General features: G+C 40.5%; 1 protein-coding gene across 2 annotated transcripts in view; it reads left to right on the top strand.

The window, feature by feature from the left end:
• Positions 1-2,124: 2,124 nt before the first annotated feature.
• ALDH1A2 (aldehyde dehydrogenase 1 family member A2) overlaps positions 2,125-19,229 on the top strand; it is a 65,124-nt gene continuing 48,019 nt past the window's right edge. For both annotated transcript variants that reach the window (XM_077828029.1, XM_077828030.1), the window contains exon 1: positions 2,125-2,241. In XM_077828029.1, the coding sequence (XP_077684155.1) occupies positions 2,125-2,241 (117 nt within the window). The remainder of the gene's footprint in view (positions 2,242-19,229) is intronic.

Genomic DNA, 19,229 nt, shown 5'->3' on the forward strand with positions numbered 1-19,229 from the left:
GGAGGGTAAATAAAATAACTGGCAGATGAGAACAAGAGGCTGGGTTGTACAAGGAAACCCCTTTCCTGTAGTGGGGTGTCATGCAGGTAGGGCAAAGGGAGCAGATCCCCACCTAGAAACAGACCAGGAGGGAGGCCAGTTCTAAAGAAACTTTGGGAGCGTGCCCTGTTGTTGTCCCTCTAATATCCTGCCTCCCAACATGGCTACAAGGTGGGTGAGGTAGTATCTTCTTCTTGGTCCAACTCCTGTTGGCCAGAGACAAAAGCTTTCCAGCTTACACAGAAGGAAGAGCTCTGTGTAAGCTCCAAGCCTCTCTCCCCAACAGCAGTTGGACTAGTAAAAGCTATTACCTCACCCCCACCTTGTGTCTTTGATTGGGAGTGGAAGGGTTGCCCATCTTTGCTCAGGGCAGGGCAGCGTGGGAAGAGGTTAGTCCTAGCAAAGAGGCAGGACTACCAGCATCTTCACTGGTATCAATTCCCCTATTTTCTCCTAAGGTGGAAACAAAACGTGCGTCGGCATGCGTCTGTGCTGTGCCCCTCGGGGTGTACTTTTGTGTCTGTGTGTATATAAAAATAGTGTATCTGTGTGTGTATACATATATCTGTCGGTGTATGTCTCTGGGTCTGTGTGTGTACCTCCGTGTATGAGTATATCTGTGTGTCTGGCGGGGTGTATCTCTGGGTATGAGTATCTCTGTGTGTGTCTCTCTGAATATCTGTCGGTGTGTAACTGTGTGTACTTTCGTGTCTCTCCGTGTGGGTCTGTCTGGCAGGGTGTATTTCTGGGTATGAGTATCTCTGTGTGTGTCTCTCTGAATATCTGTCGGTGTGTATCTGTGTGTACTTTCGTGTCTCTCCGTGTGGGTCTGTCTGGCAGGGTGTATTTCTGGGTATGAGTATCTCTGTGTGTGTCTCTGAATATCTGTCGGTGTGTATCTGTGTGTACGTGTGGGTCTGTCTGGCGGGGTGTATCTCTGGGCATGAGTATCTCTCTCTGTGTGTGTCTCTCTGAATATCTGTCGGTGTGTATCTGTGTGTACGTGTGGGTCTGTCTGGCGGGATGTATCTCTGGGTATGACTGTCTCTCTCAGTGTGTGTACATCCGTGTCTCTCTGTCTGGCGGGGTGTATCTCTGCATGCGATTCTGTCGGGGGGGTGTATCTCGCGCAGCCTGGCTGGCTGTAGCTCCGTCTCTCCGTGTGTGTCCGTGTGTCCGGCTGGCTCTCCCTGCCCTACCCCGGCGGAGGGCAAGCAGGGAACTGAGCCGCTGCTCGGCGCTCTGCCCGGGGGACCGTGGGCTGGGAGGGAGGGAAGCTGCTGTTGGCACGGGGCTGAGCCTGTCCCGCGGAGCTGGACCAGCAGCTGCCCCGGCCCCGGGCTGTGTGGGCTGCTCCGTGCCCGGGAGCGCGGGGTTCTCTGCACTTGCGGGGCCGCTCCGGGAGGGTCGCCCCTGGCGCGGGGTGTCCGCTGAGCCGGGCCTCCCCCGGAGGGGCTGCCCCGCTGGGGCCGGGCGCGCATCGCCCTGTCCGCCCCCCCCCCCTTGGCAGAGCGGCTCTAATGAGGTTCCCAAGTGCCCCCCTGCGGCCGAGAGTCTGTGCGCCCCTCGGAAACCCGCTTTGATTTCCGCCGGGCTGCACCTAGCACCCGGCTGCTAATTCCCCTGCCCTTCTTGCAGGGAAATCCTCGGGAATTGCCTCCGCAGCCCCGGCACCAGAGCGCGCTTCACGTGGGGGCCCAGCTGCTGGCTACCCGGCGGATGGGTGAGAGCCAGGGCGGAGCCCGCTCGGGCTCCAGCCTGGGCCGAGAGAAGAGACCTGTTGCGGGCTGGTCTCCTGCACTCTCTGCCAGACTGGGCTGAGGCTGAGCGCTCAGGCTGATGGAAAGAGAGAGCATTTTAATTCTCTCAGCCTAGGTAGGATGGACCTGCCCCCCTGCCTCTGCCCTCATGGCCAATAAGAAGAGACCCGGCTTGACACCTGCCTATATACAGAGGACGAGAGCAAAAGCTTCAGCACTGATCTGTGCAAGGGGGGGTGGGGGGAGGAAAAAAAGAAAAAAAAAGGGGGGGGGGAGCCCAGGTCAGATAAGGGGGAACGTTTGTACTATAAAATCCCCAAAGACTATGACTTCCAGTAAAATTGAGATGCCAGGAGAGGTGAAGGCAGACCCTGCAGCTCTGATGGCATCTCTGCATCTGCTGCCTTCTCCCACTCTCAACCTTGAAATCAAATACACCAAGGTAAGTTGTGTTCATTTATTCTGGCAGGGAGCTCACAGCTTTCCCTCCAGAAGAGGGATTTTGCTTAACATCGGTTCCAATCTGCCCTAACCGACTTCAGTGCAGAGATAAAAAAACTGCCTTGAAACACTAATAAAGGAAACGGATTGTTGTAGCCCTGTAACCATCTGGAAAGCCAAAGGATAATAGAAAAGCAAATGAGATTTGCTGAGGTTGGCTGAACCATTTCTGTGCTTCTTTAAATGTTGTTTTCCACAAAACTGATCAGTTTTATTTTCAGTGTAGCAGTCAGTGCTTCCCTTATACATTTCAGTTGCTCCTGATGGAAATCAGAGGAGGTTATACATACTTCTACTTCTCAATCAGAAAATAAAAATGTTTTCTTTATTGAAATGGTCCATGTACCCCTGGGACTTTTTTACAATTCCTGGAGGGCTCTTAATCCTACCAGGTTGTTACAGCCTTGAAACAGGTCTCTTGACTAACTTCCTCAGTATCTGAGTATGCCCTTGAAATGACATTGTTTAGAGGGCAAATTATCTTAACATTTAAGACATATAGTGTCATATTATATTTTCATTAAGGCATGGTTAAGAATTATCCAGTTGGGTCACGGTAGATACATACTCAGGATTTCTATATTACATTATAGAACTGAACAGTTTCCAGAGGCTAAAACAGGCTTTTAGACCAGTTGTTTGTAAATGCAAGTTCAATTTTTAAATTTTGTTTTTATGTTTTTAATCTTTACACCTTTAGTACCTTGAACTGAAGTATGTTTTCATTTGTGCTGGAGAAATATCAAATGCATTGTATAAATAGATTCCAATGTTTAAGATTTTATTCCTAATTACTGAGTAACTTAATAGGAAAAGAAAACACATTAACATTAGAAAAAGGTGATAACATTTTTATCTACTGGAAATACACCTTCAGGTGTCTTAGCACTGATAGGAAACCCATGTTGGCCAATCCATTGTAATATTTTCTTTCCAATTATCACTTTAAAAGCTTTTTGTCTTTCTTTTTTTAAGCTAGTGCCAAAACGAATTTGTTCTCTAATTTGTTAGTTATTCCATGTTTTAGAAGTACGTTTGAGGGGAAACTCAACTACTTTAGGCTTCATAATTTTTTAATGAGAAACGAGATATACAAATTAAGAGTGCGTATATTTGTTAGCTTATAATTTTCCAGAAGGTAATTTAAATGAAAATAAAAAAAGTACATGGGTGTTCGAGGGTGATTGCTGTGTCGTTGTAAGAACAATGATATTGAGCAAATATTTTGCATGAATTTTATTTACCGCTTAAAGTTATTAGTTCTTGTATTATAAAATGTGTGTCTGGTATTATGAGTACTCTTTGAATGATGTGCTTATCCAAGTCAGTTTGTATAGTAATTGTGTATACATTTCTCAACTTTATGCAACTGGGAAGTTGGTTTAAAAATCTTTCTAAAGTATAATGCAAACTTGTGAGTGGCCATGTGCCTCTTTTTTGTTTGAAAACATTACCAAGGAATATAAACTCTAATCATTTAGAATGCAAATGCCATAATCTCAGAAGTGTGAGAGTTCTGACAGATTTTAGCCTAATGGTTGAAGTAAGAGAGTTCATTTTTCAGTATTAAAGCAACAACAAAAATGTTTCACCAGAATCTGAATTATCAGGTAACTCGTGATTGCCCTTGAAGAAAGAAGTTTGATATAGAAAAGGTACCTTTAGTATTTTATTTGGCATGTCGTCTGTCTCTGTTTTTCTGTCTGTCTCTATCTCTTTCTCCTCCCCCTCCCTTTTCTTTCTCTCTGCAGGAAAGACAAGTGATTTATAGATAATTGGAGTCTTCAATTTAGAGTCTTGTCTTGGGCAGGACTTTTATCCAGGATCCACTTTCCCACCTATTACAAAGAAAAACAATCAGAAATGAAATAATGGATTGAAACTTGATTCTTTCATTTGGGGGAGGGGTCACTTCATGTCTTAAGTGACAAACAACTTCCATAAACAATAAATAATGCTAGACTAAAGCACTTTACAAAAAACTTGTAAAATCAGGCATCTGTGAGCATTTCCAGCAGCCTCTCGCCTCCTGCTTGTTAGCTGAGACTTTTAAACACACAAGCAGTGCTCAGAATTCTTGAACTTCTTATTACAGTTCTCTCTGAATGTAAAGTCTTAACCATTTCGGAGTTAATTCTTTACATAAAATAAAGGTACTCATGGTAATGCAGAGAAATTAAAGTTACTTGAAAATGTTTTTTCTAGTTAAGGATTGCATTTCTGCTGTGTTTTAAATTCTAAATTTGAAAAATGCTGAGGAAATTTTGTTAAGTCTAAAAGCTATTAGATTTCCAGGGAGCCTTAAGTCAGAATCAATATAGATTTAAAAAATGTGCATTGAAAGAAAGTATTACTTTTTTACCCAGAAATCTTTAAAATAGTAGGACATATATTATTTTCCTAGGAAAATACCACACTGTTAAGGACCGTTGAGTGACATACATAAAATAAAAAGAACAGGAGTACTTGTGGCACCTTAGAGACTAACAAATTTATTTGAGCATAAGCTTTCGTGAGCTACAGCTCACTTCATCGGATGCAGATGAACACGGCTGCTACTCTGAAACCTGTCATCATACATAAAATAAACACTGCTTGTGTTTGTGTGTTTAAAGTTGGGTGTATTTCCACTAGTTAGCAATCAAATATCATAAAATTGTTTCTTTAAAGTATTAAATGCTAGATGTAGTGAAATGAAGGAGCAGAGAATGTTTGCGTTCTATCACATATACTTTTGCTCCATGTTTTGGAACATGCACACTGTACATTTCTTCACTGATCAGGAAAAAAAAATATTTGCAATGACTGTCAGTTTCCTGATGCACAAGTGCAGTTTTCTTTTAATGTATGCTGTAGTTTACTCTGCATTCCATCCTCAGAAGGGAATGTAGTCTTCTTTTTAAAAACTAGTTGTAGAAATATATCGCCCTAGATCAGGCACTATAGAAAATGACTAATTTAATATGTAAATAATAGGAAAATGCTGGAAGAGAAACAGCCAGATTCTGTCCAAACTTAAACAAGATTAATGTCCACATTTAGACAGGCTTACAGGTTAAGGGTTAAATATCTCCCCTTCTGATGACACCAACTGAAACTGCTATGTGCAAGTCACTTAAGATTTTCAATATAATTATTATTTTTTAAACCTGTTCTTCATTTCTGAGCCCCATATAAATATGTGGGGAGGAATCATTCCCCCAGGCTCACCAGAGAGGAGGGTCTTCCCCTCTTGCATAGAAGCAAAGTCATTCTGCAGTTCTGTTTTTCTGCCTTCCTCATCCCCCTGCTCCAAACCTGTGGAGACCTCTGTCAGTCCAGGGATCCATGAGCAGGGAAGGGGCAGGCAGGAGGGAATGCCAGGCTGATACACACCCTCTCCCTGGCAACAAGCAATCAATCCAATTGTGCCATCTCCATGCTGGGAACTCCTCTAAAATGGGGTGTTCCAGGAGCATCAGATGTTGAGGGAAGCCGCAGCAGTGAAGCTGCAGTGAAGCTATGCCGTCTGGGCGTTCTGAGCATGGAACCATGGAGATCTGTGTGTATCTGTGAGGACTCTGTGGGCTCCAGAGTCTGAACCTCCTTATCATTTGATCTGTTCTCCTATCTAGATATTTATATGGCTTCGCCAACACAATAATATCTGAGCAACTCTCCAGTGTTTAAAAATAGACATGGAATTATTCCAATGGAACTATTTCCCCTTGCAGAGTTTTCCTCCCCTCAGGCCACCTCTGGTGGTTTTTTCTGCAGGAATTCTTGATCTCTTGCTGTTGTGTAATCAACCCTGTTTTATAGAAAGGACTTCTGATGTTAGGTTTTAACCAATAAAACACCCCCCAATTTGAAAAAAAAAATGTTGGTGTTTATCTAATAAACACTGGAAAAATATCAGAAATGGTTACTCAATTTATGTTGACTTCACCCCTTTCCCATTACAGTTTGTCATTATATGGGCACTATTGCTGGTCCCTGGCTTGTATCTACATGGAGCAGTAACGGGGATGTGATTTCTAAAGTGTACTAATGTGTTGCACATTAATTGGTCTGTGTAGTCCCTGTTGGTGGGCAGTAAAGGTTCCTTACTGCACTTTAACATAAATAGAACCTCAGAATTACGAACACCAGAATTACGAACTGACCCATCAACCATACACCTCATTTGGAACCGAAAGTACGCAATCAGGAAGCAGCAGAGACAAAAAAAAAAAAAGGGCAAATATAGTACAGTACCGTATTAAACGTAAACTACTAAAAAGGGGGGAAGGAGTTTAAAAAAGAAAGATTTGACAGGGTAAGGAAACTGTTTCTCTGCTTGTTTTGTTTAAATTAAAATGGTTAAAAGCAGAATTTTTCTTCTGCATAATAAAGTTTCAAAGCTGTATTAAAAATGTTGAATTGTAAACTTTTAAAATAACCAGAATGTTTTGTTCAGTGCTCCGAACATTTCAGAGTTATGAACGACCTCCATTCCGAAAGTGTATGTAACTCTGAGGTTCTTCTGTAGTGCCATTTGAAACAGTGCTATGTTAAAGGTCAGTAGGGAACAAATGCACTGAATGCTAAAACCAACGGTTCAATAACAAGGATAAAGCTTAAACTAACATGTAAGTCATTTTTATACATATAATAAAAATTAAAGTAGATCCTGTTTAGTCAAGAATTTTGGGAAGTATCTCCATAAAAAATCTTCATTACCGTATTAAAGAGAGAATCCCCAAAACCTGATTTTTGAACATCTACACAGAACTCAAAAATTGCTAAAAATAAACCCTGAAAAATAAAATTAATAAATCCTGTTAAATAGAAGCCCTATGTGCAGAGCATTGTCATAGTGATTTTAATAAGTCACATTGACAAGAAAGGACAGGGTGTGGTTAAGTGCTGTGAGCTGGAATAAAGAGCCAGGACTCCTGGGTTCTTTCCCCAGCTCTGCCACTGGCTTGCATATCTTTGAGTGAAAAGCTTCTCCCTCTCTGTGTTTCACTTTACCTCTGTATAATGGGGATGATAATACTCAAGTTGATGTTGAGTTCTAATTCTTGTTTGCATGGCATTTTTAGCTTGATCTTGAGTAAGAGTAAGAATTGCTAAATTAGGTCTCTTGAGATCCTCTGATAAAAGGACTCTAACAGGATGAAGTTGCTTTATTAGGAAAGGAGTGAGTATATAGTTCTATTAATGGCTCTTTGTTCAGAAAGAATTATACATTAGGATTAGGTGAATAGACTGATGGCCATATTAAACCTGTAACAGGGATCGTCTTCCACTCCTAAACTATAAACTAAATATAGACCAGGTACAGTTCAGACAATTTAGCCAAACTGTAAGCCCAGCCCTACAGTAAAGCAGTAAAATTACAGAGTTTGTAATAGGGATGGGTAAGCGACTTCTGGTGAAATAAGAACTGAACAGAAACATTTGAGCTTCCAAAAAAGTAAGTGTTTGGGGTTTTTATTGGTTGCTGCTAAATTCTCTTGCCCATCTCCACTCTGTGACATTGCCTAGACCCTTTTCCTGAAGGTTTTCTTCCCTGCTGGAGATTCTCAGAGTAATTTCTTGACCAAAACTCAGATTAGGGGTGGCAGGGAAGATGATTTATTTAGAATGTGTTGAACTGAAGCATAAGGTTTGAAAATAATCAGGTGAGTGGAGTTCTCCCTAGCTATTTTTATCCTTTGTGGTAGCAGATCCTTTTTGGGTTGACGTGTCTTGTTTCATATAAAAAATATCATTCTATCCGTGTAACAGGCCATTATTAGCTGGCTAATTTCTTGTAGATTTATTGGTAGAAGTTGCTCCCAGGGAAGCATTTGAATGGGAAGGGGTTAGTGGCCTTGTGGGTCAGCTCAGCTGGAAGATTCCAGGACTAGGGGGTACCTGGATGAAAGACAACCAGAGATGAGATCTGAGAAGTGGACAAATAGAACCCTTTTCTGTGTGCCAGCCTGGGTGGGGGTTTGGCTACATCTCTGCCAGTCTGCCCTCTGTGCCAGCATGGACTGGCAAAGTAGCTATTGGATTTGATGCCATGTGGATCCACAGGCCTAATCTCTCTGCACTAGGAGTATGCTGGAACTGATCAGTGGACCAACTGGTATGTAACAGTCTCCCACTGTGACCAGGTCTAGATGTTTCAGAGAAAGGTGCACTGAACTGTGCAAAACTATATTGTGGTCTAAAGGGGAAATTTCTTCCTGACCCCTGATGCTTTGAAGCTTGAGTATAGATAATATCATTGAAAATGCTATTATTTTGATATAAATATCTTTATCTGTTCTTAGACTCATAGAAGTTGGAGCCTGAAAAGGCCTGTTAAGTTAGTCAGCTAATCCATCTGCCTGACAATGCAGAATTGCCCACCACTCCTTAATCAGATCCTATACATGTTGTTATCTACAATAAACTGAATGTAGTATTCCAGGCGAACACATTAATTCCATTGTATATATCTTCCTCTATTCACTTCTTTGTGCTGCACATTAAGAGATGTCTTCAATGAACTGTCCACAGTAATGGCTAATTCTCCAGAGGTTACAACTAATTCAGATTCCATTAATTTGTACTAGTAATTTAAATTCTTCCTTCCAATGTACACTGCTTTGCACTTACCTATGATGAATTTCATCTGTTGTATTGTTGTCCAATTACCCAGTTAGGTTAGATCCTGATGGAATTTCTCACAATCCCTTCCAGTCTCTTGACTACTTTGAATATTTTTCATCTGCAGCCGATGCACCTCACTGTTAATGATCTAGTGAACAAAGATATTGATTGCCACTAATCATAGTAATGATCCTGGGGCACCTTTCTATTAACCTCTTTCCAAAGTGAGAATTGTCCATTTATTTCCACTCTTAGCTTCTTATCTCTTAACCAGTTTTTAATCCATGACAGGACTTTATCTCTGACCATGTGGTTACTAACTTTCCTTAATAGCTTCTTGCGAAGGACTTTATGATCAAAAGCCTTTTTAAAGTCTAAATAAATTATAATCACTGATTCTTCTCTGCCCATCATTTGGATAATTCTTTTAAAAAAACTCTTTAACGGGTTACAGAGACACAGTGGTAGAAGAATCTATATCAGTTTGTTTGTATAGCCAAATGGTTCATAAAATATCACTGGTTTTTTATGATTTTTCTCAACTATTTTTCCTAGTACTGAAACAAGACATTTTGCAATTTAATTTTTCATCACCTCATTTTTTAAAAATGACTGTTTTTCATTGGTTTGTTTTAGTTTTTCCAGTATAAGAGTACCACTTCCTCCCTGAAGCAAACAAAACTAAAAGCACAGATGCAGAGACAAAGATACACAGCTCAAGAAAATGAACGATTGCATAGGCTAATGTGACTAATTCATTATTATAAATCAACATGGATGCATCAAAATTCAACCTGGCTTAAAGAGATGCATTGTGACAGCCAAATCGTATATTTATAGAGAAGTACCACTATCATGGGGCTATGTAAAGACAAAGTATTTTTATTTATTATCAAAGAAAGTCAATTTCTTCAGCAAATTAAAGCTCTTGAGCACTTTCATGCTGTTTGCATATAAATCTCCCTCCACCTTCTCCTTTGGAGAGGCATCCTCAGTCAAGTGATGTGGGTACCTAGGAACAAACACAAATAAGTGGCTAAATTGGCTACTTAAAGACTTTTAAACATTATTTGTATTTTATATAATATTTTAAAATGATGTAGCCTAAAAAGTGATTGCTTTTTAAGGACCTAATCCTGCATTATTTGCACACTCATTATTAGTGAAGGGCTGGCTGCTCTGATTGTATATAAGCAGCTTGTTTCACCCAGAACACAAGAACTTCCATGCTTTGGAATCTGTCAAAAATTATAACACCCCTGGCCAGTGTTTTCTATTATTTTTAATAATGATCTACACTATGTGTAGATAAGTGTGACATTTATTTAAATTAATACAATGTGATCAAATTTTTAGTGCACAAACAATGCATTACTTAAATATGCTGTACAAATCGCCACATAAAAGATGAAACAAAGTCAACAACAAAAACAGAATTCCTCCCCCTTCAGTAGCACTCCGAACCCTGCCCAGAGGGTGCCTGGTGAACTAGATTTTGCAACATGACCTGAAAATCAATGCATTCAGGTGTTGCTGGACTGAAGTAGGAGTAATTTTCAGAGGGAAAGGCCCTCCAGTGAAAATTCCCTCACACCCCACCTGATCTCAACTTTCACAATAAAATACAAGGAGAGAGGTGGTCTCTAGAATACACAGGACTTACTCCATAAAGCAATTAGTAGGTCACAGTCAACACTCTAAATTGCACTCAGAACCTAAGTGGAAGCCAGTGTGACCTATTGAGCAAAGGTGTAATGCAGTCCCTATACACAATATCACTAAGTATGCACTGAGCCACATTTTAATCCAGTTGCAGTTTCCATGTGGTCTTCAGGCGTAGTCCATAGTGGAGTAACTCAGTTGCAGTAATCCACGCTGGAGGTGGCAGGGGCATAGAGAATTGTAGTGAAGTCCATCTCTGAATGAAACGGTTGCCACCTGTTTGCCAGCCTCAGATGAAAAAAAAAAAAAGCACTCTGGGTCAATACCGCTCTTTGCTGTTCTCTGGACATCCAGTAGCAGGCAATGACTGAACAATCCCAAAATTGCAGATGTGGGTAATAAAAGGTGCCTTTCAACACAAAGGATCTCCAAACACACCTCTCTCTGTAAAATACTTTACCCGTCACTGAAGTGAATCCACTTCTGGGGTGCAACACATTAGCTGCGTAACAATGCAGAGCAACACAAGGCTGAACAGTTTGAGACAGGAAGTGAAGAATACTAGTGTCAGTTGAACTTGGAGAGGATTTTAGGAAGGTGAAATGTAATTACCCAAACTAAAATGTGACCATAATACAAAGGCTAACAACCCTACCACCCCTGGGTGGAAAATGCCACAGGATTTTAAATGACAGTGTTTGGTCAGGACCTCAATTCTTCATTTCATCTGAAATATGACATCCCTAGCAGCACCATGCTGGGGCATTGTTTCAGTACTGGCTCAATGGGAAGTATGCCACATACTAAATCACCAACTCCACTTTTAGCAGCACCCTGGGATTTCCGAGGAGGTTTCTCATGCAATTACTGGCCGGGCCTCAGCCTGATTAGGTTGTGAGATTTGAGGTAGGTTAGCATTCGGGGCTGCTTGTAAGATCTCAGAATTAATCTCTTTACAACATATATGAAACAGTGGCACCCTTGACTGATAGGTTTCAGAGTAACAGCCGTGTTAGTCTGTATTCGCAAAAAAAGAAAAGGAGTACTTGTAGCACCTTAGAGACTAACCAATTTATTTGAGCATAAGCTTTCGTGAGCTACAGCTCACTTCAATGGATGCTGTTTAAATAGAGAAGTAAAGAGCAGTCCCTAGGACAGGTATTTCCCCATTCTCTTCTGTGGTGAAGACTTATGACCCCCCTCCTCCACGTCCCCATTCTTTAATTTAGGCCCTGACTGCCTAGAAAGTCTCCTAGCTTTGTGTGCTTCCAGATATGGGTATTATTATTATTTTATTATAATATGGTCAACTTGAGACACACAAAATCAGGGGCCAGTTCTGAAAATGTCAGTCTTAGCTTAGTCTGCGGCCTCCTTTATTCTGCCCTTCACAGCCAGGTTCTCTTGTGATCCCGCTGACTCTCGCAAAGCTGCTTAAAAAAAAAAAGACTACACTTTATGAATTTTTAATTTGCCTTTACATCTTTGGTATTTTTTCGTCAAATATCTCAAAGCAGTTTTTTAATTTCCATTTTATATCTTGCTGCCTCTACATTTTATGTTCTCTTCTATTAGCATCACTTAGGCAGGATTTCTTTTGCTTTTGCTTTTATAAAGGATATTTTTTGGCCTGCATAAACCCTTGTATCTTTCTTCTTAACCATCCCATTTATTTTCTTGTCTCTTTGCTTCCTTTTTTTGGCCTTGGGAATGCAAATCTTCTGTGACTCGTATACATTCGTAAGCCTCCATGCTGATTCTATGGATTTTAATTTCCTAACTTCAAGCAGGAGGTTTCTAACTTCCTTCCTTTTCTTTAAAAAAAAAAAAATCCCCTTCTTGAAGTTTTAGTATCCCAGAGCGTAGTGCTTCTTCATGTGATCCTCTCCTGCAATGATGTTGAAATTATTTATGTGGTAACTGTTACTCAATGGTCCAGCTACAATTACTTCTTAAACCAACTCCTGTGTGACAGGACTAAGTCAAGTGTGGGTTAGAATATAGAGAATTATTTTTCTTACACTCTCTTTCACAGCATAATATTCAGTTGGGTAATATGTGGTGATTATTCTAATAGCTTTTATTGCCTCCCTGTTCTTTTTCAAATTTAACTTCACGATTATTGTTCTGATCCAGAGGTCAGAACTATGCCCCTGCTATTGTGTTTGTACTTTATGACCACAGGTTTTTATCCACCGCTGAGTCTACCTCAGGGTCCTCTCTACCCAGACATTTTCGTTCAATAGAATTCATGGAATTCTTTATGTATGGGGCTACTCCCCTCATCTTTGCAGCCTAACCTGTCCTCCCTATGAAGTTTATAGCTAAAAATTATGGTATGCCACTGATTATTCTCACCCCACCATGTTTCAAACATGCCAGGGTTTTTTTCTCGCAGTGAGACAGTCCAGATCACCCATTTTTCTCTTAAGCTTTTTGCATTGGTTTATAGGCACTTGTACTTTTATAACTGTAAGATGACTTGGATGAAAGCTGCAGGCTGACCAGTTGAAAAGCCTACAAAGCCTCTTCAACTAGATCACTATGGCATTTCCCGAGACATAGGACCTACTTCTCATTTTCCACCCTGGCAGTGAAAATGGTCTTAAAATGGAAGTAAGTTACATTTACAGCCACTTTAAGCCCCCTTTATGCTGCCACAGTGATGTAATGGGGCTTGGTGTAAATGAGAATCAGGGCTCATGGACCTGAAAAGAGCCATTTTATTTTGCATTCTGAAATCTAACAAGAGTTTGTCATCCCTGCTCTTTCTGACCCATTTTAGAAGTGCCTTCCTTGGATCCCAGCACTTGTCACTGTACATCTCCACCAGGCACCAATTTACCTTATCATATGAAATCTCTATTTCCTCCTAATAGCTTTGAATACTAATCAACATTAAGCCATCTGTATAGGTTAACTTAATGGAGTGGGTAGAAATGAACAGTTTAATGGGCTGTTCACCTGTTCAGATCAAGGAAAAAGGAGAGCCTTCTTTAACGGTTACCGCTTCTTTCAGGCTGGAAAGTGTGGTTCTAGCAGTTCCTGTACTGGGGCATCCTGAAAGTTCTGACAAGAACTTACAGCTCCTGAAGCTAACAAAGGGGCTGATCCAAAGCCGCTGCAAGTGAGCGAGTCTTCCCACTTGAGTACAGAGGGGTAAGCCCAAGTAGGAGCCAATAACTGAACCCAGGATCATCCTGATCAGAGACCTACAATAGTCTTCACTTGTTTAACATTGTTTTTATTTAATTGTAATTTTTGCAAACTTAAAATACCTGATCCAGCCGTTTTTCTTCCTAGATGCCTGAGGTGCTGAGGCTACCATTACACTGTGTCTGTGACAGATCTTAATAAGATTTCAGCCCTGACTTCTCCATCACCCATGAGGCTTTCTTGGTCTTTCCTTGTCTTTACCATAATTCCCCAGCCACTTCTACTAAGGGTCTGATCCAAAGCCCATTGAAGTCAATGGAACGCTCTCCATTGACTTCACTGAACTGGAGCAAGCCCTAACTCCACACCTGTACTTTTTAGGCAAGCAGCCCAGGTCTCCAGAGCAACATGTCTGTACTATACTAACCTGGTCCTACTGGTCTGAGCCCTTTGATAATCATTTAAAAACCATTTGTTATTTTGGTAAAGACATTTTTACCTAAAGTCATTCTAGTGCAATAAATAATACTCAGCACTTTCCCTCCAAGGATCTCAAAGCTTCTAACAAACATCAATTACTTCAGCCTCCCACCATTCCTGGGAGACTGGTGAGCGTTAGGTCTTTTTTACAGATAGGGAAGCTCAGGCCTGAAGGTGGTCATGGTGACCAGCACAAGGTTATACAAGTCAGTGTTAGAGTCAGGACTCGAATCCAGAGCTCCTGACTTCCCCATCCTTCACTGCATCAATTAGGCCATGCGCTTCCCTTGTCTTTGAACAGAGAAATGGCATATTTTAAATAGTCTAAGCGGTGAGTTCTCTAAATTACTCCCCCTGCAGAGATGCATGAATATCGAAGACCTCAGGGATAGTCATAACACTGGAGACAAATTAACAGGCTGAGAGCCCTGGACAATACAATGCACTTTTGGAATTGGGCTGCTTCCTCAAATGCTCAGAAGGCTGAACTTAATGTATTATATATTGTGTGTACACACACACACACACGCAATCTTACATTTGCTTTCTGCTCTTTGCTGCTTCTTGATGTAGCATGAAGATGGACTCCGTGTTTGGGAGTTTTGCTGCTGCTGTTTATTGGAGATATTAGGTTCAGATTTTGATGGGAGATCTGAATAATGAGGTCGCATGAGGCTGTACCCTGAAATGCTACCCCCCTTTTTATTTTTCTATGAATATCAGAATTGTTTGGAGTGACAGGGTGTGGAGAAGATGACCTACAGCTAAGGTCATTCCCACTTGTGACATCACTATTCAGGTCTTCCAAAGAGCTTAATAAGGTCCTCCTTTTTTTTTTAAAGGGATGCGGGGAGGTGAGGCCCTGATATTTAATATGAAAAATACCCCAACCCCACAGGCAGAGACATCCAGCAACTGGAACAGCTCAGCGTCCCCCACCCCCATCTACCCAGGTGGGCCAGGTTGCATAGAGCTTTTGGGGCCAGATTCTCAGCTGGTGTAAATCGACATAACTCCATCTAGTCCCTGATATTTTTTTTAGCTCAGTCTATGATAGTCTCTGTATCTCTCACTGCTTTTTTTAATCGACTCATTTTGAAAGAAAGCTGTTTTTATGGCAGCCTGACTTTCCCTCTGGTTACACATGGAGCAAGAACAAATTGCTTTTCTTTTTTGGGTTGTCTCTCTAAATACAAGTGTGGGCGCGCACACGCAGAGTACTTGATAAAGGCTTCTGACCAGGAAATCAGTTACCTGTTTTCACAAAGTGGCTCTCTGTGACTGAGAGCCTTTGTAGTCAGCTCTTCCATCTGTTTGCCTAAATGGTCTTTAGGGAGACTAAAAGCAGTGAACCTGGAATAACAACATTTGACTTCAACTAGGCCCCCTGAGAGTTCAGTTATTACTTAATGGATTGAATTGGCGACATATCCTATACCAGATAACAGCCAAGGGTTGTATTAAATTAACCTTCGCAAATGGGTATTTATTGGTGTGCTCTTTAGAGAAGGTTAGTTATTGGTCTACATGTGCTAGCTGTAATTAATATGGCTCTTCATGCTTCTACATGCTGATAGGTATTTGCACTGTCTGGGTGAAAAATTTCTCAGATTAAAGCCTTGATGGTGGTTCTAGCCATTTAGTGATCAAGTGTCACTGTGTTCACTACATTGAGCATAAATCCTGTCTTGTAAACAGCAGGGAGACTAATGAGCTTTGCCCACATTCTGGTATCATTACAAGGGGTTCCAGCAGAGTAAAAGGGGAGTCGTTTGGAAAGAGGAAGAGAAACAGTGATTTGAAAGCAAATGGAAAAATTCTCAGGATTAGATAAATGAACATGTGTGTGTAGGGAAGGCTACACACACAAGACTTATAACCCACTCTGGTCATTTAGGGAAATCTCTGGGTTGTGGGGTTTTGGTTTTGCCTTAGTCCATATTGTAAAAGCTGTTTGTTTGGCAAAAGGTGAGGCTTATGTTTTTAATTTACACACCTAAAATTATTGGTCTGCTTCTATTTAGAGGTAAATAAAAGAGCTCATTTTTCATGCAGGTCATAATGAATAGCTCACAATTATAAAAAGACTAGTGTTAAACACCATTAAATATTGGCATTATTTTGTTATACCCCTAAGTGTTTTATTTGCTCAGCACTGTAATCAACTCCTGCAAGAACTCTTCACATCCAATTTTCGTCTTAGCACCACAGTGTACCTTGGGGTGTAAATCTGTCAGATATCCAAACACAGTGGGATACTTTTGACAACTTAATCCCAGCCTTCCCCAATCAGCCTTATGGATAATAGAAAGTAAGTCGAATGGACTGTTCCAATTTTCTATTTGTGGACTCAATGGCTAATTGACTGAAATAACTGAAGGAGGAATCAAAATTGAACTCTGAGGCAAGGGACTCTAACTAAAGTTTTATTTCCTTCAAGAGAGAAACCATGTTTAAAATAAACAAATCAAAACCCTCGCAAACTCCTTTGTTGGAAAGAAAAGCCCCTGTTCATCTGTGCCTGTGAGCAAAGAGATTCCACTGTCATTTTGGAGAAGAGGAGAGATGATGTGTTCTATATCTTTTTGAAGAGCAATTGATGAAAGAGTTTCCAAATTAGTCTTTTGGGAATTACTTCACGCCTGCATCTACCAAACACAACAACTTGTTTTAAAGGCTTTCACCAAGGATGTCATGGGTGGTATTCCCTACAGTGTAAGTGGTACATAATGTGACGTAACTTAATGCTGATGGTGCCAAGCTATTCTCTTTCTGAAGCCCATTAATAATGTCCCATTTTCAGGAAGGTTAATGTTTCTGCATAGTATCCTAGAGACAAGTGACAATTTAACCTGTATCAGACCCAGAACTGAGCCCCAGGAATAAGGGCCTCCAGAACTTTGGGAAAGTTCAGATTTAGATCAAGACTTTGTGGCTTGGGGTCTTCAGTTATAACCAGTCTGGGAAGTCAAATAATCACCTGCACGTATCTTATTAGATGTATTAGTGAATATCATGATTACTAGATATATCAGTGAATGCACTTTGGGTAGAACAGGGTTAGTGTAAACTTTAAAATGTATAGATGTTCCACAGAAATCCAATCAGGCTGATAAATATTCAGCTTGATTTTATATATCCCTGAAGTGCTGACAATTATAACAGTTAATCCAAGGTTATATTCCTAAATGCTTTTTGGGCTGTCTGGTTTTTCACTTTTAGGTAATTTTTGCACTGCAGGACCTACAATAAAAGGAAGTTTCATCGGTATCATTTAGCAAATACATTCAAAATGCTCTAACAGAAATATTTGCAAACATTAAGTAGGTTAGTGGGATACCAGTGGGGGCAAATTTTCCAGAAGCCATGACTGTTCACTTGGGTCTAATATAGACTTAGCACTTTGCAGGTCAGTGGCTCTGCTATTTGTCTCTGACCTAACAGATCTGGAGTTCTTCACATCAAAACCAAGTCTTGCTGAGCTGAGATCAAACGTGCTAAGGTAAGGATTCTGCCAGTGATTTATCATGCCAGGGAGAGTGATCGGGCCATATGGGGCCACTGCAAACGAAGTTGACATTCCAGCAATTTCTCATATGTGGTTATAAAGTGATTTTCTCATGTGGGACTTTCAAGTCAAACTGAACTCTTCCATGACATTTTTCTGAGGGCAGAGTTGTCTGTAATGTTCAAGATCTTAGCAGGAGAAATACTTATGTAGAGCAGCTAAAATGTGGCCTAGTTTGTAAGCAACACCCTGCACTTTGGTAATGAACATGTGAAATAGCAAATAGTTAACTACAAACAATTTTGAAGACTAATGTTGCCGTCTTCATTTAAATATTAGAATCATTCTCCCATGCAAAAATGAACACGTAATTCTGTTTTGTAGTATTATTTAACTACCAAATCAGTGCTGAGATGCACAACAACAAGCACAGCACACAAGCACCTATGCATGATTCAGGAAAAAACATGATGTTCAATTTTAGATTCATTTCTAAAAAAAATCCTTATCTGAATAGTCCTTATACCCACTGCCTAAAATGGAAGTCCTTGTGTAAGGATACTGGTGAAAGGAAGGGTTTCCAGGATCCGTTTCTTAATTGCCACAACTTCATTAAAGTGAACTGGCAGCTCAATAATTGATTTTCAAAACAAATACCTCCTCCGTCCCCCCAGTTCCTGACAATGAATTTTTAGAAATCTCTCATTGTTTAATTTTTAGGTCTCAGTAAGTGCAATCAACCAGATGGACTGTGTGACCTAAACATAATTTTTCCCCTCACATGTAACCAAATTTGCAGTTACTTGTTCACGAATGGCGTTTCTTTTCTCTAAATGGCAGATCCAGTGCATAATAAATGTTTCAGGAATCCTAGTTTCCAACAAAACCCTTTCTGATGCAGGGCAGATTAAGACAGCGGAGAGTTTCACCAGAAATTAAAGAGAGCCCCACTACTGAAAGCATGACTGAAAGTTTTGTTAGGATTACATGAAATATTAGCTGGACTAGTGCAAGTGTAATTGTCCCTGTATTGTGCTACTATCAGCAGATAAATTCTTCATTAAATGAAAAGGTGCAAATTACTTTGAGAAAAGCAATTACTTCCAGTGCTGCGTGTAAAATTGTGTTTATAGGCTGCAATAATACAACCAAAACTAATAAGATGTTTCTGATCTGTTACAAGGACAGTGTAACAAACAATGCACTTTGATATATTTTTTCCCTCCTAGAGTAATTTTCTGGAAGAACCAAATGCAAAATTAATCCCTTTAGTGTGACTGAATTAAAATAACGGCTGCTTCATCAGCATGTGCCACAGTGAGAAACTCAAATAGAAAAGGATATAATCGGTGTTTGGCAGACTAGGTTTTATGCAGGAAATAATTGTGAAGGAAACAAGTTAAGTAAGCATGCTACTACTGCACGTTGTTAAGACATACTTAATCTCCTCAACTAATTACCCAAACCTCCTAATTCAAAATCATACAAACAAAAACATTTAGATAAGCTGGATG

The sequence above is a fragment of the Eretmochelys imbricata genome, chromosome 10 (genome assembly GCF_965152235.1).
Source record: "Eretmochelys imbricata isolate rEreImb1 chromosome 10, rEreImb1.hap1, whole genome shotgun sequence".
In the NCBI taxonomy this organism is placed as follows: Eukaryota; Metazoa; Chordata; order Testudines; family Cheloniidae; genus Eretmochelys; species Eretmochelys imbricata.